This window comes from Ictidomys tridecemlineatus, chromosome 12, assembly GCF_052094955.1.
Source record: "Ictidomys tridecemlineatus isolate mIctTri1 chromosome 12, mIctTri1.hap1, whole genome shotgun sequence".
NCBI lineage: Eukaryota > Metazoa > Chordata > Mammalia > Rodentia > Sciuridae > Ictidomys > Ictidomys tridecemlineatus.
The window spans coordinates 62,603,900-62,628,317 of NC_135488.1; the positions used below are offsets into that span (position 1 = coordinate 62,603,900).

Consider the following 24,418-nt stretch of genomic DNA (forward strand, 5'->3'; position numbering starts at 1 on the left):
ACTGACCCAAGGCTTCATAGCACTGCAGGCAATAGCTGAAGCCCTGGAGTGTGCCCTGGGCCATTGAAAGGGCTATGGGGTGAAATGAGTTTCTGTGATATTAGCTATGCTCGCCTGGGGGAGAGGGATGCTTTCTGGGGAGCAGGCAGGTCATTCTGAGGCCAAAAATAAGAGAAAAAAATCTGAACTAGAGCCCATTCCTTCTCCCAGAGGCCCATGGATTGAGCTAAACCCCAGTTCAGGATAGTCCATGAGGGACTGGGTACACTCTAGGACCAAGGGTGTGTCTGAATGGTACTTGTTTGTACTGGGATTTGGTCTAGAGTTGAGGACAGGGTCAATCTGTGATGAGGATTAAGGGTCAGTCTAGGATTTGGTTCGGGGGGGTCTGTTTTAGGTTCAGGGCAGGGTTTGGATCAAACTGAGGACTGGATCAGGGCATATCAGAAGTCCACCTGAGGCTGATGAAAGAATATTCTTCAATGAGATCGCACTGGCAAAGATGGTGGCTGGCCTTGCTCTGACCTAGTCACACTCTTGAGCCTACTCCACAATCCTGGCACTCTTTAAATGCCTCCAGGAAGCCTTACAGAATTGGGGTACCAGGGCTTTCCTTTTCTTTTTTCCTAAGTGAGTATTCTTTGGGATTTGAGCAGAACGATGGTTTCAATTAGGTCATCCAGTAACTATTGCTGTGGGGCTGCAAGTCCCTGTGGATATTCCCTAGGACCCCACTCGGCAGCTGGGCAAAAGACAGACTCAGAAATGATACCCCATGCCCCCTCCCAACTCCTTCTCCATACCTGAACAGGAAGAGAGGCCGGATGATGGATGGCAAAAGAAAATTCACAAAAACCAATCCTGGAAGTAAGGGAATGGAGGAAGGCCATGGGCGGGTGTGACTTGTGGGACTTTGATCCTGGCAAAGTGGACACCTCTTATGGACTCTTGGCTTGGTGGCAGGGAAGTAGGTGTTCCGTAGCTCTGTGAACAAGGATCCTCTGTGTGTATGTGCCTTTGTGTGTGCTCAACATCTGCCTGTGCATGTTTGTATCTCTCTGTAGGACTGTGTTCATGTCCAGCTGTTTGGAGATGGTTGTCTCCACTGGATGTTCCCCAGGATCATCTTGCCCATCTCACCACCTCAGGCTAGTGCCAGGAATCTGGATGCTTAGGGTTCTTCCAGAGGGCAGGACTTGAACAATCTCCCTCAACCCCATTTTATCCCACTTCTTTCTCTGACAGGAAATGGGATAGAACTGTTGAATCTGGCCTCATTACATCTGGGTTGCCCTGATTAAAGGTCAGTCTAGGATTTGGCTCAGGGAGTCTCTTTTAGGTTCAGGGCAGGGTTTGGATCAGACTGAGGACTGGATCAGGGCATATCAGAAGTCCACCTGAGGCTGATGAAAGAATATTCTTCAATGAGATGGCACTGGCAAAGATGGTGGCTGGCCTTGCTCTGACCAAGTCACCCTCTTGAGCCTATTCTACAATCCTGACACTCTCTACATGCCTCCAGGAAGCCTTACAGAATTGGGGTACCAGGGCTTTCCTTTTCTTTTTTCCTAAGTGAGTACTCCTTAGGATTTGAGCAGAACGATGGTTTCAATTAGCTAGAACCTTCTCTAGCTCTCTAGCCTAGCTCTCTAGCTGTCTGTCTCTGGGGCCACAGTGATGCTGACAAGGACTTTGTGAGTGTCCGGCCCCTAACGGCCTGGGGGTGGGGAAAGCAGAGTCTGAGGACACTGAGGCGCGAGGACACTGAGGCGCGAGGACACTGAGGCGGGAGCTCTTTTGGAGCCTACACACAGGTCCATGGGGGCTGATCTCTCCCAAGGAAAGGCAATTCAGCAAAGGGGAAGCGGGAATTGCTTCCTCTGAATCTGTAGTACTGTAACTGTCCACCAGGTGGGGTTCCAGGGCAGAGAGTGAGAGCCGAGTTGACCCAGCGCTTGCAGCAAGAGCCCTGCTCCAGGATCTCTTCTGGCATCATCAACCTCTGAAGCGCTCACTCTGAGAGGCACAACACATTTGCGCTCATTTTAGACGCTCATGCACATTCTTTCCTAGGGAATTCTAAAGAAGAATAAGTCCTGGGTACAGAAGAGGTGTTAAAAAGGGAGACTAGTTTACATGCACACTGCCCTAAACTAAAGGTGGGATGTCTAGTCTTTCTCTGTGAGTGAACAACAGAGACCCAGGGGCTAAGGGAAACAGGACGCGCTGGAGAGGAGAGCTAGTCACTAGCCAGATGTCGGGATTGGTATGCAGAGTTCTATTGTAGGCTCTCAGGAGGAGAGGCCAGATGACGGATAGATGGATGGAGGCAGAGACAAACATACAGTACCAGAGAGAACAAACCTGCACACACACCACATTGTTCTACCGACTTGGGGCCGACGCAGGGTGGACACAGTCGCCCGCACACACAGGTGCGGCCACGGGCCACACGCACACCTCACACATGCACGCGCACCAGACCCTCTGCGGCTGGAGCTGAGAAGGTGGCCGCGCTCATCCGGCTTGTTTATTTACTTATTTATATGACTGAACGTTGGTACCGAACTCCTCCCGCCTCCTGGTGCCGGGCCGCTTTATTTGTCCCTGGCGAGAGACACTCACTGGGATCAGCATTGGGGTTCCTCTGATGCTGCCAGCAGTGGACAAGGAACCACGAAGTGTGTGTGTGTGTGTGTGTGTGTGTGTGTGTGTGTGTGTGTGTAGCTCGGAGGTGTTGGAGGGAAGGGCTGCAGCGTCAGGATTCCTGGACGCTCACGGGGTCAAGGAAACCTTCAAATTCTGTAGTATAAGAGACTTCTGAGGGAAGGGGGACCTTGGCATCTGAGGTTTGGGGATGTAGGGATCAGGCATGTCTCCCGGGCTGGAGACAATTGAGAGTTGCCAAGTCAGGGGTCCTAGGAAGCAGGAGCCGGGAGATCTCTCAGGAGAGGAACGTGGGACCCTGGACGCAGGTTCTGGGACTTCTGGCGCCCTCCAGTCCAAGGGTAACCTGGCCGGGACGTCCGGTGCTGGGGCTACAGCGCACGCGGGACTACTGCCTGAAGCAGGAGGGGGCCGGGGACCCGGGAGGGAGGAAAAGTGGGAGGGAAGTAGCCTAGCAGCCAAGCGGGCACTAAGTGAGTGCGCACCGTGAGTGTGTGTGTGTATGTGTGCGTGTGAGTGTGTGTGTGCGCGCGCGCGCGCGTGTCTCATCTCGTCCGTCTGTAGGTGCCCGGCTAAGCGAAACGCTGCGAGAAGGAAGAGAAGGCGAGAGGTGAACTGAGTTTGATCCTGCGGCTGCTACAAGTGGGTCCTGCGCGGACGGCGGGCGGCGGGCGGCTGGCGGCGGGCTGCGGGGCGGGGCGGGAGGCCGGCGGGCGCTCACACGCTCCGGCCGCGGGCCGGGCCTCTCACCACGCCTCCGGCTTTGTGAGCGCGCGGGAGGGGGGGTGCTGGCGGAGTGCCCACGGCGGGCGCAGCCTCCCGCCTCTATATAAACACACGCATCGCCTCGCTTTGGCCTCAAATTCACATTGAGAGACGCTTTTAAAACCATCAGCCCTGAAATCCTGCTTTCTGCTTTCCCTCCTCTTTCATTTCTTTTGCCTTCCTTTCTTTTTTCCCCCTTTCTTCCCTCAGCAGCAACTCCAGAGCCGAGAGACTGCGTCCCCGGACGGACTGCCTTTTCTTAATTGATACAATAGCCCAGCTCGGGTTTTCCACCTCCTCCCCCAACCCCACCCCGCCTCACCCCTCCCGCCCGCCCGCCGTCGCCGCCGCCCCAGCGCCTGCCCGGGGCTCTGTCGCCGGCTGCGGCCCGTCCCGGCTGCGGCTCGCCGGCTCCGCACCCGCGCTCGGGCCGCTGCGCTCGGGCCGCTGCGCCCGCCTCGCTGCTTCGCCCTCTGCGCCCGCCTCGGGGTGCCGCGCCGGTTCCCGGGCTCCGGCGCGTCGCCGAGGCAGCCCAGGGACGCTGGGCTCCGGCCTCTCCACTCGCCTCAGCTGGGGAGCTTTCTCCCTCGTCCCCAGAGTTTCTGGGTTCGTTGGAATTTTTGAATTCAGAATTTTTTCTTTTCACCTAGGAATTTTTTGAATACTTTTGACAAATCGATCGCACTTTCCGCTAGCTCTCTGTTCCCCTTCTTCTTTTTTTTCCCCCGAGCAGGGGAAGGGGCTTAAGAGAGAGAGGCTCCCGCTGGATAAAGTTTTCCAAAGTTTTCCGAGTGTGATGGTTGCGGAGAGATCAAATCCACCAGCTTGACTCACGGCTTCATCTCACCACCCCTTGAGCAGCCCCTAAGCCCGCTGTAAAGGAACAAACAAACAAACAAACAAACAAAGTTACACCCCGAGTCGCCTCGTGTCTCCTCTCTTCTTTTAGGCAATCTTCCCCCCCCCACCTCTCTCCGCTCCCCTCGCAGCCTCCACTCCCCTTCCCTCTGTCTCTGTTTCGGCTGGAGGTGCCAGGACCCCCGGCCGCAGCCTCCCCTCCCCCGCCGCTCCGGTCAGGCCCTCCCCTCCCCCGTCGCGGCCGGCACAGCCAATCCCCCGAGCGGCCGCCAACATGCTCTTTGAGGGCTTGGAGCTGGTGTCGGCGCTGGCCACCCTCGCCGCGTGCCTGGTGTCCGTGACGCTGCTGCTGGCCGTGTCGCAGCAGCTGTGGCAGCTGCGCTGGGCTGCTACCCGCGACAAGAGCTGCAAGCTGCCCATCCCCAAAGGCTCCATGGGCTTCCCGCTCATCGGAGAGACCGGCCACTGGCTGTTACAGGTAAGGGCGCACTCGCTCTGCTGCTCTACGGGGGTCCGCTTGCTGCGAGCGCGGGACCGACCTAGCCGCGGGCAGGCCACGGGGAACGGGAGTTTGAAGGCACAGGTCCCCGCCCCGCCCCTTCCCTTCTCTCAGCCCGGGCCTCCCGGGTTTCCCCTGCCCGTCAGCTGCGTGGCTCCGAGACCTTTGGCGCCCGGCGCGCTGGTTCGGAGGACTGATAAAAAGGGTTCCAGGACCCGACGTGACTCCCAGGACTGACCTGCCTCTGTGGCTGGCGACCGAGCAGGAGCGCGTGGAGAGGCCTGGGGACTCCGCGCTCAGAGCGAGTTCGAAGGGGCGTCCAGACAGACGTGAGCAGCTTTCGCCTCTTCTTTGCGCTCCAGGTCCCGGTCGGCATCAGCCGTTCTGGGTGTTAACAGTATAGCTGGGAACCAAAAACTTGAGTCCAGAGAGGAGGAGGGGGACATAGCATCTTGAATTGCCCTCTTAGACCCAGGCTGTGTTCCTGCCGCTTAGCCAGGTAGTTCTTGATCCTCGCTACTGTGTGTGTTTTGTGGTGGGAGAGGAAGAAGGCAACCCAAGAAAAATGAGAGGTTAGAGTCTCAAGGGCTCTCGACTTTCGGGGAAAAGGGTCTATTTACTTATTGGGTGTGGACAGTTCAGCAGGAGAAAGAAACTTGGGAGAAGTGAGTGGGAGAGTTTGCTGTTAGAGGTTACCCAGTCCCGCTCTGGTGGTGATAATTGGGGTGGGGAGCGTCTAAGACCAGACCCAGGTAGGTAATGGGGAGATTAACCTGGAGTTAACCTTGTCAAATGCCAGACAATCGCTTTTGCAATTTGATACACACCAGGGTTTTTTGGGGGGGGGGGCGGGGGCGGGGGTACACTTCTGAGATATCCGCTGGAGGGGTGTTTGAGTATACGTATGTACCCATGTTTGTCCACTGGTGTTAATGGGCCTTAGGGGAAGCCTGAAATCCTGAAATAGACAACCCTGGCGCAGGAAAGGTGAAGCTAAAGGTGAGCGCGGGGACCTGTAGGTTTAGAAGTGCGAAAGCTTGGCTTGACATTAACAGACGCGTGTAATTTTCGCGCGCGCGCGCGCGCACACACACACACACACACACACACACACATATACACGCTCTGCACGCTCTGAACCAAGTGACAGCAGAGCGCTAGTGGAGACAGGCGGGGTAGAGGTTCCTTTACCCTGTGGTCTCTGGATATCGCAAAGTTGGTTCCACTCTTATTTTGGGGAGGAATGTCCGTCCAATGGGGTGGGGTTCACTTGAGCCAATCAAATTGTCTCCCATAAGAAATCCCCAGAACTTCCCCCTTAGGACCATACTTAAAGGGTTAACTGCGGCGGTGGTCTAGGCTTTTGGCCGAGAATTTAGAAAATAAAATAATTCACTTGGGCAATGGCTTCCTCCTTGTTAGAGCCAATTTGTGGAATCAGCCGTGTGTTGCTGTCTCTCCCCCATCTCATTTACTGACCCCCCCCAACAACCCTGGGCGTGGTGTCCCCTTGACCTTTTTTCCCCCCCTGAATCCTACGAAGGCCCTTGGGATATGCGTCCAACCGGCACAGAGTTGGGGAGAAGGAGACCTGCGCCTCACCATCCATGCGTCCCAGCGCCCTAGATCCCGTGGGGGGGGGAGGAATAAAGGGGTGCGTTTTGGGAGGTGCTGAAGGGGTTAATGGGAGCCCTCTGAATCCCAGCGTTTTTTTCGGAGTCATTTATCAGATTTTACGGGGGGACCTCCAAGGCCTCTCCTTTTCCACCGAGCGCCATCTAAACAGAGCCCAGGGCTAAAAATACAACATTTTTGTATAAATTGGACTCGCGGCCTGAGCGGCCGCCCCTATGAAAGTCCTCTTTGTGAAGACCGTGGAAACGGCGGACAAATAACTCTTTATTAATGCCACAAAAAAAACGCACTTTAATTATAGTTAGGCAGATCAGAGGCGGGGGGGGGTGGGGGCGAGGCGGCGGCGACCTCGAAATATTCACAGCCCAACTTTTGTGTCAAAAGAAAAGAAAAATAGAAGAAGAGAAGGAGAGACGGAGAGTCAGACCAAGCGAGGGATGCAGAATAGCAGACGGAGGAAGGGAACCCCGCTCTCCATCCCCTCCTCTGTCGCACCCTACCTCCGCCTTGATTTTTCTTAAAGGGGTAGAGGCCGTCTACAAAGGCGTCACGATGTGTGCGTGTGTGTGTGTGTGTGTGTGTGTGTGTGTGTGTGTGTGTGTGTGTGTTGGGGGTTGGTTCTCTCGACCCTCCAGCCTGGGAGCAGGACTTCGTCCCCTGCGGCCGGGCCCCCTTCTTGGCAGCTCAGGAGCTGCCGACTCGCTCCCTGTCGCGCGCTGGGGCTGGAGGCGCATGTGGAAAAGTGATTAGGGATCCGAGTTCTGCAGAGTCACTTTTCGCTGCGCTAGAGTGTATACACGTCTAGCTGGAGAATAGCTTTCCGTGGAAGGAAGGAAAATGAGGAGGGGGACCAACCCGGGAAAGGGGTAACCAAGTTGTCTCGTCGGGAGAGAATGAGCCGGTAGGTCTCTAAGTCTGTTAGCGGGCTGGAGGAGAGGCTGGACAGGTAGCGCCCCTCCCCTTTTCACCTGGTGCTGCCCAGGCCGGAGAAGGGTTAATTCGGGCTGTGGTGGCGAGCACCGACGTCAAAGGTGAGCGAGACGCCCCTGCCCCCGCCCCTGTGAGGTCCCCTAGGTTTCCGGTACCCGCGCGCGGCGGGCTCCGCCAGCTCTTTCGAGCGCTGGTCCCGGACCGGGGCCGCAATCCTCGGCTCGCGCCACAGCCGCCGCCGCCGGGATCCGGTTACCTGCCCGGGTCGCCCCGCCCGGTCCCACCCCGCCCAGCGGGAAGCGCCTTCCGCCGCGCTCCCTTTCCAAACTCCAGGGCGGCGACGAAAGTCCGTCTCAGTTATTTCCAGGGCAAAATGCTTTAGGAAAATCGCGGCTCACGGCCCGTAACTCCACCCTGAAGAGCCCGCGTAGGGCTGCAGGGTCCCTGCGCGGGCCACACCGGAGAACTGCGGAAACTCCAATCCCAGTCTCCAGTGACTGCCTCCGGGCACCGACCGCTCACCGCTATAAATAATCTTTGGCCTGCGGCCACCCCGCGGGGTCTCGCCAGCTCGTGGCCCGGAGCCTGGAAATATTTATTCCGAGAGGCTCCCGAGCGCGGAGTGGCGGGGGTGGTGGTGGGGTGGTGGTGGGGCGGAGGATTGAGGAGTGGGGGGCGGAGGCTTTAGCTTCAGGTCCAGCCATCCGGGATACCTTTTCCCTCCCTAAAGTCATTACTAAAAAACAGCGTCCCGGGGGTGCCCCTGGGCCTCCCGCCTCCTCGCATTATTTATTATACTCTAGGCCCTACTTCCCAGTTCTGTGCACGCTATGAAAAATAAAACCTGCGTGCGTGTCTGTGTGTGTATATGGGGTTGGGGGGGGGTTGGGAGAGTTGGGGGGTTGGTGGGGGGGGGTTGGGGGGAGTGGGATCAGCTGCCCTGGCCGGCCTCGCAGACCTGTGAGCCCTGAGAGAGGTCTCTTGTGTGGCTCCCACAGGGTTCAGGCTTCCAGTCGTCCCGAAGGGAGAAGTATGGGAACGTGTTCAAGACACACTTGCTGGGGCGCCCGCTGATCCGGGTGACCGGTGCAGAGAACGTACGCAAGATCCTCATGGGAGAGCACCACCTCGTGAGCACCGAGTGGCCACGCAGCACGCGTATGCTGCTGGGCCCTAACACGGTGGCCAACTCCATTGGCGACATTCACCGCAACAAGCGCAAGGTAAGAGCTCTGATTCTTTTCATCTACACCTCAGGAGTTCACGGAGCCAGCCTAGGAGCGTCCCAACTCAAATCTGCACTCTCTTTTGTGCATAATGCTTCAGGACTCCGCAGTTCTCTCCCTAGACGGCTTTCAGCCTGAATCCAGGTCCTATGGAGGACTTCTTCTGGTCCACTCTCTTGCTGGCCTACTGCGCGGCGGGCACCACCAGGCCCACGGAGGCTTGTTTGAGGGCAGTTTGGACAAACTTTGAACGTTTGAGATCAGGGAGTCCAACGCCTATCCTAGCAGTGCTCCACAGAACTGGAACAAGAAGGGGGCGGGGCGGGACAGTTGGCCTGCGCTTTCCTTTTCTCCGCTTTTCCTCCGAGAATTGCAAGGACTGATCTTTCTAAAAATCAAACCTGGCCCTCCAGCCACAGGTTGCCTTGAGGTCGATGCAAGCGTGTGATGTGCAGGGGGAGCTGGGGACAACATGTGGGCAGCGGTTAGCGGGCCTTGCCAGGGAGAGGTACGGTGAGCTTTGGGCCCCTGAGCGCACCTTTAACCGTAGGGGAAAGGAGAGGGGTGGGAGAATAGCCTGGGAGCGGGCTGAGGATCAAAGTGCCCCTACCCCAGTTTAAAGAGGAAGAGAAAGTGGGTGTTTATCCTGTGGATTTCCCGAGCGGCTGAATGAGGCGCAGAGGAGGCGAGCCAGCGCTCACTGAGCAAGCCTCCCCGCCCCCTCCCAGAGCTGCGCGGCCACCGCAGAGGCTGCGGCTCTGAGCGCGGGCGGCACGTGCTGTTTGAACTGCAGTAACCCGTAAGCTGAGCCGGCGGGCGGGCGGGGCGCCGGCCTGCGGGCTTGAAGCCGCCAAAAGGGAGGCTGCATGGCTCCCCCACTCCATTTTTTCCATTGGGTCAGAGGAATCACCCAAGTTTGGAACCTAAAGGAAAGGAAGAGGCGGCCTCTCATTCCCGAAGGAGTGGTGGAGCGAGGGAGAGGGGAGGGGCAACCCCCACCGCCATCAGCCTGTGTGCGAGGTGGTCTCGCTGAATGTGGGCAATTGTGCTGTACTCGCCGACACAGCCCATAGTATTTGATGTTCTCTGAACCGCCTGTGAAGAGTAATTCTCCGTGGCAGACAACCGAAGGAAAAATCCAGCGGAGGGGTCTGGTGTGCATGTAACCCCAAGAGTTCCCCCCCCCCCCCCGTAAAGCGTGTATTTCAGAATCTGGAAAGGGGCTCCCAAAGGCATCTCTCTCCCATCTGCTTTACTCAGAGCTGGAAGCAGTTAACTGCAGCTTGGGGACAAATGTGGGGAGGTTCTGGGACGGGGGCTCTGAGGTGTTCTGGAGAGTGTTGGGGAGGGGAAGGGGGCTATAGGCTTAGAAATGAGGGTTTTTCAAATGTGGACGGTGATTTTTTTCTCCTTAGTTTCTGAGACTCCACTAAAAGCCCATTCCAGAGAGTGAGGAGAGAGCTGAGACTCAGGAATAAATCTGAGATATAAGTCTGCTTCATTTCCTCTTTGTAGGGGTTTGATGCAAAGTGGGATCCTGAGACTTAGGTAGAGTAGGAGGTGAACCAGGTCAAGCAACAAAGAAATAGCAGGGCAAGGTCTGCAACACAAGTAGTCCTGCTCAGTTCTGCCCATTTGGGGCTGCTGGAAGCTGAGGTGGGGCTAGGTTACTGGGAAGAAGGAGGAGGCTTGATCAGGACCTAGTGTGAGACTCCAGGGGGTACAGCAAGGCTTTCTGATGGCCCTGTTACCTTGGAGTCCCACCTCTATCTGTCTGACTTGGCTTTGAACCTCCAGTGTTAGGTGGAGAAAGCATACCTGGAAAGACCCCAGGTTTTGGCCTACTTTGTCCTTTTGTGGGCAAGGGGACAAGAAAGAGGATAGCATAGATGAAGTGCCAGAGGAATACACAGGATAGGAAGACTGGGCATTGGGCTGGAGGTGGGGCCAGAAACTGATGACTATGGCTGAGGGATCCAAATTCTCCCTCTTCTGAGCACTTGATCCTCTAGCTTCTTAGAGAATTTCTAGAAACCAATTCATCCTGAGTCTTCAGAACCACAATGCCATAATGGACTAGTTGTGTGTTTGCTATGTGGAGTGTGCCCGGGGGTCCTAAACATAGCCAGACAAAAGGATCCTTTCCCCAAATCTCCATGATTGATGATCCTGAGTTTTCTGAACCACATAGAAAGCCTTGGGTCAGGTACAGAGAAGCAGGAAACTTGAACCTCGTCCTCAAGAAGGAGATTCTGGCAGACAGGTTAAGAGAGTACTCTGAGGACTTTTTTTTCTGAATACCCATGTTGTCCTGGAAAGATTGGCCAGTCTTTGGGACCCAAGGCCTGGAGAGTACCATATGGCCAGGATAGGGCTGCAGGATACCATTCACACTACTAAATCTAACCCATGCAGTAGTTAGGGACCTGTCTGGAGAGTGGGTTGCTGGGCTGGACTCTGGCCTGGTTAAGATGTACGTGCAGGAAGTGGGGCCCAGGTGTGCTGGGGCCAGGCTGGCAGGGATCTAGAAGCGTCACTGTTTCCATTGGGGCTGGTGGCCCACCCCTTCTCTGGGAGGTCTGGCCAGATGTGCATGGAGGGGGCTCCTCACTGCCATCACTGCATTCCAGGTGTTTGGCCTGGCTGCCCTGGTGGTCTGGGGCCTGCTGGGATACGTTTGCCAGGAAGAAAGTCCAGAAAATCTTACCTAGTCTAATGGTATCACCCACAGAAGTCAGGCCTGTGCAGCTAAGACTTCAAATTTCCTCCATCCTCCTTTGGCACCCCTCCCCAACTCAGGGTCAGGAGTGTCCCTGATGAAGTATGTAGGGAGGGGTATTGCCCAGGAAGGGTAAATGGAGTCTAGTTGGACAAGTGGGGGTGAGAAGGTTGTCAGAGACACGGAGAAGGATTTCGGGGGTGGGGTTTGGGTGCCACACAACAGGATTGGGCATCTTCTCTTTTCCTTTGATGACAGGGCTGGGTCTCTTTGCACCAAGAAATTAGCAGCTTCAATGCACCCCAGACAGTGGTCCCTAGATACCCATAGGAGTCTTGGAGAACATCTCAGAAGATACATTTAGCCATGAAGCCCCTGGACTGGGGACCTCAGAAGTAGTCTCCTTGTCCCTTCTACTCAGGCCCCTGCCTACAGAGCCTTCTGTGCCTGAAGCTGAGGTGGGGGAACAGGCTTTGGAGGCAGGGATCAAGAAGCACTTCCTATCCATCCACCATCCCTCACTGACCTGGCCTTTGGGCCTTGTCCTGGAATGCAGGTGGAGGTCAGGTTCACTCCTCTCACAAACCCAGTATGTCCTGGGGTTTCTGCTGGGTTTACCTAGGAGTTTCCTCAGCAGGAGGGCCTGGGATGGCAGGATTCTGGGGGAGGCCAGCCCACACCTGGCTTTGTGAGGCCTTTGTACCAATGCACAGTCTCTGGTTGCACAGTCACATCCAAATGTCTCAACTCGGGACAGAAGGTCCAACCTGATTATGTGAAAAGGCGGGTGGCACTGACAGGCGGCAGAGCTACTGGGAGCTGTGCCCTAGTTGCCTAGTGTTGGCACAGAGCCTTTATTCTGCCAGCCAAAGTCCTTCACCCAAAAGTTACTGTAGCACCAGTGGTACGGGTGCATAGGGCTGCTGAGTGGGCAGGTGGCAGGAGCCGATCCCTCTGAAGGTCAGTGGGGGAGGAAGCTCATGGTCAGCCACCAGGGTGCCTCCCTCTGCATTCCCTTGTGCCAGGCAGTGGGCAGGTGGGCGGGCTGGGCGTGGGGGCAGCCTCCTCCTGTTTTTCCTCATTATGTCCTTCTTCCAGGGGCGGGGAGTACAAGGCTATGGTGCAGATTGATGTGTCTGCTCACTCTCCCAGCCTTGGAAGACAAATGTGGCCTTGGCCGGGGTCTGTTCTGGCACTGAGCCCCCTGTGTCAGTCTCCCTATCCATCCTGGGCTCCCCAGGCCTAAAAGAAGGAACTCCTTTAGAAATGCTGACAACAACCCAGAACAACCTCAGCATGGGCCTTACCCTTAGAACAGACTGGGCCCATTGCAGAGGATCCTTTCAGATTCCTAATTTCAGAGCCTATCAGTGCTGGTAGAGGGCAGCTTGATGGGGTCTGGAGTGGTGGGAGGCACAGGGCTTTAGGGTCCCTGCTGGGTGTGGCCAGTCATGCTCTGCACTGTGACCTTGGGAGGCCCTTCTTGTGGGTCTCAGCTTTTCAAGGGGATTTTGTTGTGGCTGGAAAGGAGGAAGAGCAAGGGGCCATCTTTTGTGATTAGGGGCTCAGCAGGTACTTGCAAATGCTGCCTCCCCTCCCCCACCACCTTGGTTCTATGTGTTGAAGAGTTAGGGCAGTGAGGTGAGACCATCAGAGCTGGAGTCCAGTGGGGGACAGGCACTCTGTTCCTATGGACACAGGGAAGAGACATGTGCAGGCTGGGGAGGGGGATGTCTGGGCCCACCCCTCCCAACCAGAGGTACTGAATGGGAATGGGTGCAGGGTGAAGTCTGAGCCCAGTGGAAATGCAGGCAGCTGGGAGATGACTCCTCTCTTGTCCCCCTCCTTGGATATAAAGTACACACCTTGGCGTCACCCCTGTGCGGACGGATGGCTGCCTCGGTGGCTGCCTGCCTTCTGTTATTCTTTCCATTCCATGGGCCTGGCTCTGGTGGCTTGGCCAGGTGGCTTGCCCGGGCCCCCACCCCTCCTGTGCAGCCGCTTCCATTCCTCCCAGTCTGAGTCACTGGCTGGGGCAATGGGCTTCCTCTTCGGCTCTTATCTGCCCATCTGTTTGTCCAGGCATCTATAGCTGCCAGCAGATGAGAGAGAGGTTACCTGGTCAGATGGGGTGTGGGGTCTCACAGAGCTGTCCCCCTCCCAGGGGCACTAAATGAGGGGTGAAGAGACCTGGCAGCAGGGGAATGGTCAGGACGTTTCTAGGAACAATTACAGGGAATCGAAGCCTTATCAAGTTCCAGTGGGGCCCCAGGCCCTTGTTGTGGAATTAGCTCCCCTTCCCGAGGGAGGGAGAGAGCAAGGACTTGGGCTCTTGAACTCATTGTGTTGTTAGGGACACTGGCGAGGTTTGAGGGTTATCCAAGGATATGCCTTAAGGTGGGAGCCCATCCTTCCTCCTGCCCCTGTCCCCGCAGCTCCCACAGGGACACAGGGATGAGCATTCCCAAGTCTCCTGGGACCCTCTGCCCATGCCCTCCCCCCACACCAAGTCTGGTGCGTGGTCCATACCTGCAGCTCCCTCTGCAGAGCTTTGCCTGGACCTGGGCTGGTTCCCAGTGACCTTTGTCCGGCATTCTTGGCTCATTTTTGGGAATTCCCAGGGAAGCCCCAGTGGGAAACGAAGCAGGCCTGGCTCCGATGATGACTCTGGTCAGGCCAGTCGGCTCTGGGGGCCGGAACCCTCCTCTCTTCACATTGAGCCACTCCCGGGCACCTTCCCAGTGTGCCCGAGTCTTGACCCCAGCAGGCGGCAGCCTCAGACCCAGCCCGCCCCAACTGGGCCCAGGCCTCCCTCTGCCCTGGCCGACACCTCCGCCTCCGCCCGTCCTTTGTGGTGGGCGGTGGTTTCTGGTCTGCTCTGGCTTTGGGAAGTGGCTGTGTTGTTCACCCTGGGCACAGACCCAGGGATGAAACCCTGGAGTCTTCCCAGTTCCTGGGAGGACCCCATGCCTGTGCAACAGCTGGGCTGAAGGAGGGGCATGGACTTGGTGACCTCTGAGCAAAGCCCACCCAGGGCTGGGGTGCCTGCCACCCACCTTTGTGTGACTTCTCCACCTCAAGGGGGCTCCAAGGAAAATTGGGACAGCTGAGTATGAAAAAGACCTTGGAACATCCGGATGGACTCCTCATAAAACCAGTGGGAGAGCTAAGACCCAGGGCAGCAGGAACCTGTTGGCTGTCACTTAGCAAGCCCGAGATTGGTCTGGACAAGAGCCCTGATCCTCGCTTCAGTTCTTTTTTCAGCGGCTCCACCTCAGAGCCTGCAGGGTATCAGGGAGCTCCTGGTCTTACTCAGGACCCCTTTCCACATCTAGGTCAAATGTGGACTCCCTTTCTTGGAGTCCCTTGCTCAGTCCCAGGTCCCTCTGGGTCCTCTGTCTTCTTGGGTTGTCAGGGCCCTCCAGGGCTCCAAAGCCAGAGGAGGTGTGATTCAGCCGGCCATCACTAGAGGGCGCAGGGAATGTAAACTAGTGGACAGACAAGACTTGTCAGTGGTCCTGTATGGCTCTTCCTCAAGGGGCAGGGGAGGCGCGTCCATCCCCTTTAGAAACTCTGGGGTGGCTCCTCCTGGGTCACCATAGCTCAGGTGGGATGTGAGAATGGGGGCCTAGAAGGCACTCTCCAGGTGGCTTACGCATTGTTGGGGTTTGGGCTACTTACGGGGATTAGCATCTGTTTGGCAAGTGGTTACAGTGTTCAGGTGCTCTGTGGGTCGCCAAGAGGTCACCTGGCTCAGCCTCACCTCTTTATAGATGAGGGAACTGAGATTTGGGACAGGGTGACTTGGCCACAGTCACATAGTAAGTTGGCGGACGATCCCTGATTACAGCTTAGGCCTCTTGGTGCCTGGTCTCTTTCCCCATCACCCCACTGTATCCTGGGACCTAGCTGGCTTTGACTTTGGCTGGTCCTGGTGCGTATAGCCTTTGCCATATCCCCCTTCCATACGCTCATTTTGGGGCCCAGGTCTTCTGGGTGATGGGGGCCCTGGCCATCCCCTACCCTTGTCCCCTCCATAACAGTATCCCTAGTCTGATCAACTCTGGAAACTGTGGCTTCCAGTCCCCTCCTGCTCCACTGCCAGCTTCCCTACAGAGGCCTGGTCACTGCAAAGTTGTCCTGACTCCCAGTCTCATTTCCCGACGAGCTTGTTCACTTCTGTGCAGCACTTTCTGCACACCCCCTAGTTTCTTGGCTGTTTTGTAAGGGTCCTTAGTTGGCTAGTGTTGGGATCTTGGGGCAGAGTCTCCTCCCACCCATCAGGACCCCCTTTCCAGACTCCTAAGGACACCATAGTGAGGGTTGAGCACGCAGCACTGCTTTTATTCATAATCCTCCAGGACCCCTGGAAGTTCTCTGGGATCCCAAACCTGTGCAGGGTGTGAGTGACTCATATAGGCCTGAGCGGAGCTAGGGGACCTCCTATCATCCTTCTACCTTTCAGCTGTCCCTTTGTAGCAGGAGTGGCCCCAAACAGTGTGGGCCTCTCTGCCCCTCACTGGTCTCCCTCCCCCTCCCTCTGCCCACCGGGAATTTCGGAATGAAAGTGCTATTGTGCGAGCTTGGCTGGGCCACTGAAGGGCCAGCACTGTTATTCCTGCAAACCAGCCTCCCATTAGCCATGCAGGGCCCAGGCCAGGAAAATGTTACCTTTTCCTTCTCGAGCTGACTGCAGGGGAAATTCTCACATTTACAGTTTGTGCGGTGGTTGTGTTTGGGGGGCAGGGGGGAGGGTGTGTGCATGTGTGTGGTTTGCATGGGGCCATGGGGGCTCCTTCCTTGCACTGCCCTTCTGCTCTCTGACTTCACTTATGACCCTTCCCTAAGCTCCAGTGGGAGGCATCCGCTTCTGCTCTAGACTCTGAGGGGTTATAAGTGAGACTCACAGGCCGTCAGTAAATAAACTAACACCCTCCCTCTCCTGCATACCTGGGGCAACTGTGAGTGTATGTGTGGGGGCTGCTGAGCCAATCACGAGGCTTCAAGGCAAGGGGGGTGGAAACAGGGACTTCTTGACTACTTAAGATGGTCCTGGAAGGTGCAGGGAATTAAAAGGGCTTCTGCTTGTCTTTATGATCTTTTGGGGTGGAAAGCCATTGTCCTCATTTCTGCCTCTGGACCCAGCCATACCGAAGACATGTTCATGGCACAGCTATTAATAAAGGCCCTAGAAGTCCTGCCCAGTGGTTGTTGCATGGGAAGTGGGAATAATTTTGGTTCCCAGGAAGTACTGCTTATTCTAGAATTATGGTCCTTCTTGCCCTTCCATCAGGGGAGTAGGAGAGCTGTTGATTGCTCTCCTACCTCCTCCCTGTCCAGGTACTCACTCGTGACTCAATTCTGGGAATTGGGGAATGGGCCCCTGCAATGGAAGACAGCCTCCCTGCTCTCGCTCTGCTTGTCCCACCAAGGCTGGAACAGCCACATGCCCCCAGACTTTTTGGCAGCTGGACTGCAAAGTTCCCAAGGCTTTGCCATCATGTGGAGCATGTATTTTTCTGGGGGCTGAGGAAAGAGATGATAGCCAGGTCACCCTGTGAGTTATGTGGAAGTTTCTGGCTTTGAGTAAAAATGCTTATGAGTTGTGTGTTCATTTGTCCTCCCCTGCTTGTCCCTCCCCCAGTCAGGGGAAGTAGAATGAGGTTCACAGTGGGGGACCCCACAAGGGCCCTGTGTCTGGAGGCTCCTGGGGCCTCAGCAGGAGGGAGAGAGGACGGGGTGTTCCCTGGTTGTGGTCATGGGATCTGTGCCTCCACCCAACAGAGTGAAAGCTGGGTCAGCTTAGGGGCCAAGCTCACTGCCTGCCGATCTGCCCTCCAGATCTTCTCCAAGATCTTCAGCCATGAGGCCCTGGAGAGCTACCTGCCCAAGATCCAGCTGGTGATTCAGGACACGCTGCGTGCCTGGAGCAGCCAGCCTGAGGCCATCAACGTGTACCAGGAGGCGCAGAAGCTCACCTTCCGCATGGCCATCCGGGTGCTACTGGGCTTCAGCATCCCTGAGGAGGACCTCGGGCACCTCTTTGAGGTCTTCCAGCAATTTGTAGAGAATGTCTTCTCCCTGCCTGTTGACTTGCCCTTCAGTGGCTACCGGCGGGTAAGCACCCAGGGCCTGGAAGGCCACCCTTGAAAACGGACCACTGAGACTGAGACGGGCACGGGGCACCAGACCCAGGGGAGAGGTGTCAGTGGGAGGGTGGGCTGGAGCCTCCCCTGGCAGTCCTGAGGCCCTGCCCTTCCTGTGGCTGACCAGCCCTTTCCCCCTCAGGGCATTCAGGCTCGGCAGATCCTACAGAAGGGGCTGGAAAAGGCCATCAGGGAGAAGCTTCAGTGCACCCAGGGCAAGGACTACTCGGATGCCCTGGACATCCTCATCGAGAGCAGCAAGGAGCACGGGAAGGAGATGACCATGCAGGAGCTGAAGGTGGGGTGGGGTGACTCCTGCAGCCAGCAGCACCCGCACCCGTCCTCTGTTCTGGGGCCTCCCCTGCAGTGGGTAGAAAGGGGCCTGGCCATTTCCTCCTATTCTGGTCTGGCTCTGCACATGCGTTCTGAGCAGCTGTGGCTACCGTTGCACCTGGGCTGGAAGGTGCTGGACAGGAAGCTGAGCTGTGTCCTTGCCCGGCTGTGAAGGATACAGTGGGGCCACCCTGTCTGCCCACAGCAACAGAGGGCTCAGGGCTGTGCACACCTCTGATGTGCCCATAGTCACATCTACCATTTTTTAAGAGGATGCTGAAAATTGATGCTTAGGCTCAGTGTCGGTGGCTTGTTGACGACACCTTAACCCCACAGAACCTCCCCAGCACCAAGTTCATTATCTCAGTTCATTTCATGGCCACCAAAGAAAACACAGGTCTAGAGAGGAAGCCACTTGCTTGAGGCCAGCATCAGCCCTGGGGGAGATTTGGTTCTTCCTTGGGGTCTCCTCCAACCCCCAAGACTTCTCCAGTGGGTGACCCTTTGAACTCTCTTCCTTCCCACCTGCCTAAGCCTCACTGGCCTGCAGTCACCTGAACTGCTCACTCTGGACCTCGTGCACAGCTTCCCTGCACTGTCTGGGGTGTTCACCTGAGGAATGTCCCCAGACTCTGCTCACCTGCTCACTTGCCATGTGCCACAGACACCCTTCCCCCATGCTCTTTCATCCCCTTTTCTTGCCCCATCTTTTTCCTTGGGAGGAAGGAAGAGGCCACAATGACTTTCCCATTTCACAAGTTTTCATGCCATGGCAAGTAAAGGACCCAGGCCCCTTCACCACCCCTCTGGGCCCAGCATCCAGATTTGTAATTGCAGGCTTCAGAATGAAGTGGCCTGTGGGGACTTTTCTGTGGAGCCCCATGGCCCTGAAGCCTCTCTGGGGCCACCTCCCCTCAGTCTTCCTACCGTAGTCCTCTTCTAGGTCTTCAAGGATATGGTCCCAGGCAGCCTCCAGACCCTGTCTGCCCTTCTGGCCACTAACAGGTGTCCCACTTCCAGGGACGGAGGAAGGAGCCAGAGCCAGGAATAGGAAGGCCAGGGCTTGGACCCCATTATCTGCCACGTGCATGGTGCCCGGCTCTTCTTCTGTGAGCTCATAGCACTGACTAGGCCTGTTGCTACTGGCCCAGGAATCCAGCAGTGAGTGGAAAGTGGTCTTAACCTAAGGAATCAACTGGCTAGTGTTTCTGCCCTGGGTGGCAGCCGGGTGTCTCCTGCCCAGCCAAGAACTAGCTGTGACCCCTGTGTCCACGGCAGTCCTAAGTTTCCAGCATATGAGGCTCAGGGCAGCAGTGGGAACAGGCAGGGCCCAGTGCAGATGACCCTGTGTACTGGGGACCCTGGCACAATGGGGCTGCCCTGCTTGGCTGGTCCCAGATGGCCAACAGCACCTTTCCTCTCTGCTGCTGCAGGATGGGACCCTGGAGCTGATCTTTGCGGCCTATGCCACCACGGCCAGTGCCAGTACCTCACTTATCATGCAGCTGCTGAAGCACCCCGCCGTCCTGGAGAAGCTGCGGGAGGAGCTGCGGGCCCAGGGCATCCTGCACAGTGGCGGCTGCCTCTGTGAGGGCACCCTGCGCCTGGACACGCTCAGCGGGCTGCGCTACCTGGACTGTGTCATCAAGGAGGTCATGCGTCTGTTCACGCCCATTTCTGGCGGCTACCGCACCGTGCTCCAGACCTTCGAGCTAGATGTGAGGCTGGGCCCGGGGTGATGGCTGGGGTTCAAGCTGACCCATAAGAAAGGACCCCCCTGTACCTCAGTCTGATGGGGAGACAGTGCTTGATTTCAGGGAGCTTTCAGGCAGGAGAGAGACACAGCCCCGAATGCAGAGTGGGGAGAGGCCATTCTGGGTGTCATGGAACTGCCACACAGGGGAGTGGACCTGCATGCTGAGCAGGCCAGTCCTGGGGAGCCCCGCGGGTGGGGGAGATTTCTCTAGGAAGAGGCAGGTCCTGAGCACCTGGGATGGGGAAAGGCAGCTGGGGACTCCTGGGCCCTCCCTGAGCCTCCTCCGGTGCTCACACCCCTCTCCCCGACCCCATCTTGCTCCAGGGCTTCCAGATTCCCAAAGGCTGGAGTGTTATGTACAGCATCCGGGATACCCATGACACGGCACCTGTGTTCAAAGACGTGAACGTGTTTGACCCCGACCGCTTCAGTCAGGCGCGAAGTGAGGACAAGGATGGCCGCTTCCATTACCTCCCATTTGGTGGCGGGGTCCGGACCTGCCTGGGCAAGCACCTGGCCAAGCTGTTCCTGAAGGTGCTGGCGGTGGAGCTGGCCAGCACCAGTCGCTTTGAGCTGGCCACCCGGACCTTCCCCCGCATCACCTTAGTCCCTGTCCTGCACCCCGTGGATGGCCTCAGTGTCAAGTTCTTTGGCCTGGACTCCAACCAGAACAAGATTCTGCCTGAGACGGAGGCTATGCTGAGTGCCACCGTCTAGCAGAGCTCAGGCCCATTCGCACCTCCGCCCAGCCCAGCAGAGGGGGTGGGGTGACAGAAGTAGAAACCTGTGTGTAGGAGGGGGCCGGAACCTGGGAGGGCCAGTGGCCCCCATACTTGTCCTCCCCCAGGCACCTCTCCCCCTTGGAAAACCTACCGAAAGCCAAAAGGGTCCCGTTCTTTCAGGGGACCCGGCTCCCCTCCTGGCTCCTGCTCTCTCCAGAGTCCCCCCACTTCCCACCAGCTTAGCTCCTGGGAAAGGGCCTGGCTGGGCTCTGCATGCCCGTTACAGTGTTAAGTGTCAGTTGGCTGTGCTGCAGTGTACCTGTGACCTGAACTGGTTCCCTCCTTTGTCTTTTAGTTGGCGGCCAGGTGGTTGTGCTGGGGGAGGGAGGAAAAGAGGCCCCCCGCCCTGTGCTCTCTTCAGCACCCCACCCCACTGCTCAGACAGTGCTCCTCCTGCTGTGGCTGGCGAAGAACAGCTTCCTGGGTAATCTAACACAAGTGCACCTGAGCTGGGAGGGGTTGCCACCAGCCCAGAGGGCACCTCCTACCCAGCCCTGCCAGTTTGGACATTTGAAATTACTATTGCTGCTACTAGTTCTCTCCTCGCCTTGGGGCACAGGAGCCCCGGGCCTGATCCCCAGCATTCTCCCTGGTGCCCCTGGGCAGGTGCACTGACATCCCTACTCTTCCCCCAGGCGGGTCCCCACTGAGCCAGGTGCTCCCTGCTCTACATACCAAACAGAGGCCCTGGGCTTACCCCTGGCTCACACCTCCCCTCCTCCAGAGTCTGTATTTATTCACTGATCTTGGCCATACTGATTTCTGGAGCAAATATCTTCTCCACCCTCTAGCCTCCATGCCATCTGTCCTCCTCAGGACTTCTGTGAATGAAGAGGAAGGGGTCTCTGGTCAAACCAAGCTCCTCTCCCCTACCCCCCAGCCAAGAACTGAACAGCCTTCCTGTGCCCCAAATTAACTTCAGAGCCTCACTCTCGGCTAAAATCCATTGTCTGCTGTTGTCACCTGGTAGAAATGGGGAACTAGCCCATTGCCGCCTCCAGTCCTGTCAGAAGTTCTGATCACGTAGATTTGGAGGCTACCACAGTCTCTTACTTGGCCACTGTTCACCCAAGTGTCCCCCAACTCCACTGATGAGTATGGGGCAGGATACGGGTTCTTCTGATGGAGCTTGAGGCCTCCGTCTTCCTTTCCTTAACCCTTACCCTTTGACCCTAGCCCTTGGGAAGGTGACCTTGAAGTCCCTTCCACCTCTAGGCCAAGCCACTGTCTGCTTAAGCCCAGCTCAGGGGTGTGGGGAGGAGGAGGAGGCAAAAGCAAGAGGGGAGGAGGAGATACTTCCCCAGAGCTGATTCAGGCTCTTGAGGGGCCTGGAGGCCCAGGGGGGAGGCTGAGCAGAGCTGAGGAGGAGGGTAAGTGCCATTTGTCAGAAGGGATTTGGTTGTGGATGGGCCAGTCGGGATGACCTGATAGAGGAGGAGTCGCTCCCGCCCGCCACTGGTGTTTTGAGCATTGGCAATTGGGATGCCTCCTGGGAGTGGTTTTGAGGGCCTTTGGTGAGTCTCTAAGCAAATTTGTCTGTTTTCAGAATTTTCATTGCTTTCTGTGTTTTCCTTTTGCTTTTTGATGTTATAAAAGCAATGAATCCTCTTTAGTGCAAAAAACAAAAAACAACCCAAAAGAAAGTAGCACATGAGGATCCCCCAACTGCCAGGCTCATGGTGTCTAGTGGGCAGACCCACCAAAGACCCCACTCACATCTCCCCAAAGGGACCCTGATCAGGGATGGGGTTACACCACACAGAATGTCCTATAATCGCCGATTCCCAAATGTTTCATGTTTCCTGCTTTTATTTTTATTTTTTTTCACTACTAAAAAATCAGTGTGGGACAAACATAGTGGCAGAGATGGTGAGATTTTTTTTTTTTTCTTTTAGCAAAATCCCTCAGTCCCCTCTTCCAAATCTGGGAAACAAACAAACAAAAAAAACAGGCCAAAATGTGTAAAGACTCACCAGAGCTTGCAGAAGAGCTCTCTGATGGTGCATCAGCATCTGTTATCCACAAAAGAGACCACTGTCTGGGAGGTTCAGTTTCCTTCCAGTTGATCCCACGTGCCCTGAACTGATGGTTTCAGACTGAATGTCTGGGAGTGTGCAAGTCTGGCCCTGGCGAGGGGCAGGGGGCTGCAGGGTTCTGGAAGGCCTCAGTGGCCTTCCCTTGGGGGCGCTAGCCTGGGAGGAGGTGGAGAAGGAAATGCTGAGGGGGATCCCTGGGAGGAAGCAAGCAAGGAAGGATCGTTTGCCCCGCTGGGTCTCAAAGGAACAGGCAGAGGAGGGAGGAAAGCTCTTGACTGGCCCACAGGACAGGTTGCCACCTGTCAACAGCCACGCCTCCGTCTCTCCTCTGTAGCTCCGCGTCCAGGTGTCCGTGCCCCTGTGTTTGTACGTGTGTTTTATTGAGGTAGCATTAGATGGGTGATGTTTTCTCACTTACCATTCCTAACTATTGTAACTTGACATTAAAAAGACAAAACCCCACAACACTCTCCTTGCCACAGGCTTGCAGATTGAAGCACTTTCGATGTTGGGCGCTGGCGTTTGTGTTCTGGGCACCATCCTGACCCTGCCCAGATCGCTATAATATTATTTTATACACAAAACTTTTTTTTTTTTCATAAATGTTATAATTTTGTGTCTGTCTTTATAAACTATTATAAGTACTATTTTTGTTATAATTCAAAATAGATATTTAGTATAAAGTTTTTGCTGTTAAATATTTGTTATTTAGTAAAATATGAATTTTTCTCTATTGTAAACATGGTTCAAAATATTAATATGTTTTTATCACAATTGTTTTAATATTGAGAAAGCACTTGTGTGTGTTGTTTGGATATGGAACTGGTGCCGTGTGCGTGTTTTGCCGTCATGTGGTTTTAATCTGTATATAATATTCCAAGTAGCATATTAAAAAAAAATGAATGTTGTGCATTTTGTGATTTTGGAAATACTCAATGTGGCTCTTTTATAGGCTTCCATAATAAACCGTGGGGACTCACCCTTGTCTCCTTTGCCTCTGGTCTCTGACTTTTAGCCTTACTGAAATGGGCCTCCCAGTCCAACTAGGCAGGAAGTTCCTCTCTAGATCCTCTGTCCTGGGAGGCCAGCCCCCTGTTCCTTGCATGTAGGGCACAGAAGTCTGTGGCAGGGTCTTGGGAGACGTAGGTTCCCTTAGAAAGGAAAAGATGTCTCTGGTTGGTTTTTTGGGAGAGGGGATGGCAAGGCTGGGAGGTCATTCTCCTGACCTAGAACGATGTGACTGGTTGTGCCAGGTGTCTCTGGGCTGGACATGGCTCTGTGGACCTGTCCTCGGAGTTCATCTTGTTTGAGCAAGGACCCTGATGTCCATAGCCACATGGCAAACAGGGGAACAGGATTCCATTCTCCAGACTTGAGCTTTAGGCTGCATATCAGCACTTCAGAGAGCCTGTGTTATGATTGTTGCAGGATCAAATAGATCCCATGATCAAATACCTGGGAAATGGGCTAAAGAAGATAGGCAGGCTCTTATATTGCAGGACCTCTCTGAGCTTTGAGTCTCTCTAATGGGCAGAACATGCTCAGGGGACATAGGTTGTAGAATTCTACAATCCTATTTGTCATTTTAATTGCACTTTGTGAAAAGCACCTCCACGCCATGTCACAGGGCCCGAGGTGAGGGCCACCAAAGGACACAGCCCTTAGCGCTGAGGTACACAGTGCCCACCAGTGTTCTAAGGATCTTGGACTTTGGGTGGTGATGGTGGGGATACAGGAGACAGAGCCTAGGCCCCCACTGTGCACATTAGGAAACAAGAAGGACCGCAGATGTCCCGGCAGGTCCTAGCCCCTGCCACGCCCCAGCTTCTCCCCACAGCCTGGGGTGAGAAGGGCCCACCCCTGAGCCACTTTGAGAAAAGCTTTTTGTAACTGCAACATTTCTTTTCAATACAGTTAGTCAGTCAGTCCCAATCTCAGCTGGGAGCACCCTGGCCCAGGCGCACCCCAGGATGCAGGGCCTCGCCCCACCTGGGTCGAAGAGCTTGGCCACCCAGACATCTGGCAGTGCCACCAGGCAGGAGGTTTAGCTGCCCCACAGCTTACTT

At 55.9% G+C, this 24,418-nt stretch overlaps 1 protein-coding gene across 2 annotated transcripts; it reads left to right on the top strand.

Annotated features, from left to right (window-relative positions):
- Positions 1-3,434: 3,434 nt before the first annotated feature.
- Positions 3,435-23,331, top strand: Cyp26b1 (cytochrome P450 family 26 subfamily B member 1). Of its 2 annotated transcripts, none has more exons than XM_005322149.5 (6): positions 3,435-4,768; positions 8,353-8,577; positions 17,141-17,416; positions 17,588-17,743; positions 19,212-19,496; positions 19,859-23,331. In XM_005322149.5, the coding sequence occupies exons 1-6, from the start codon at positions 4,565-4,567 to the stop codon at positions 20,249-20,251; spliced, it is 1,539 nt and encodes a 512-aa protein (XP_005322206.1). In that variant the 5' UTR covers positions 3,435-4,564; the 3' UTR covers positions 20,252-23,331. The 2 variants fall into 2 exon arrangements, with proteins under 2 accessions (XP_005322206.1, XP_040127002.1); XM_040271068.2 differs by lacking the exon at positions 3,435-4,768 and adding an exon at positions 8,038-8,202.
- Positions 23,332-24,418: the final 1,087 nt, after the last annotated feature.

Bases quoted from the DNA above. Each gene is read 5' to 3' on its own strand.
- Cyp26b1 (XM_005322149.5), top strand. From the start codon at position 4,565: ATGCTCTTTGAGGGCTTGGAGCTGGTGTCGGCGCTGGCCACCCTCGCC. The intron at 8,578-17,140 runs GTAAGAGCTCTG...TCTGCCCTCCAG, and splicing joins TTCACCGCAACAAGCGCAAG to ATCTTCTCCAAGATCTTCAG. The intron at 17,744-19,211 runs GTGGGGTGGGGT...CTGCTGCTGCAG, and splicing joins TGACCATGCAGGAGCTGAAG to GATGGGACCCTGGAGCTGAT.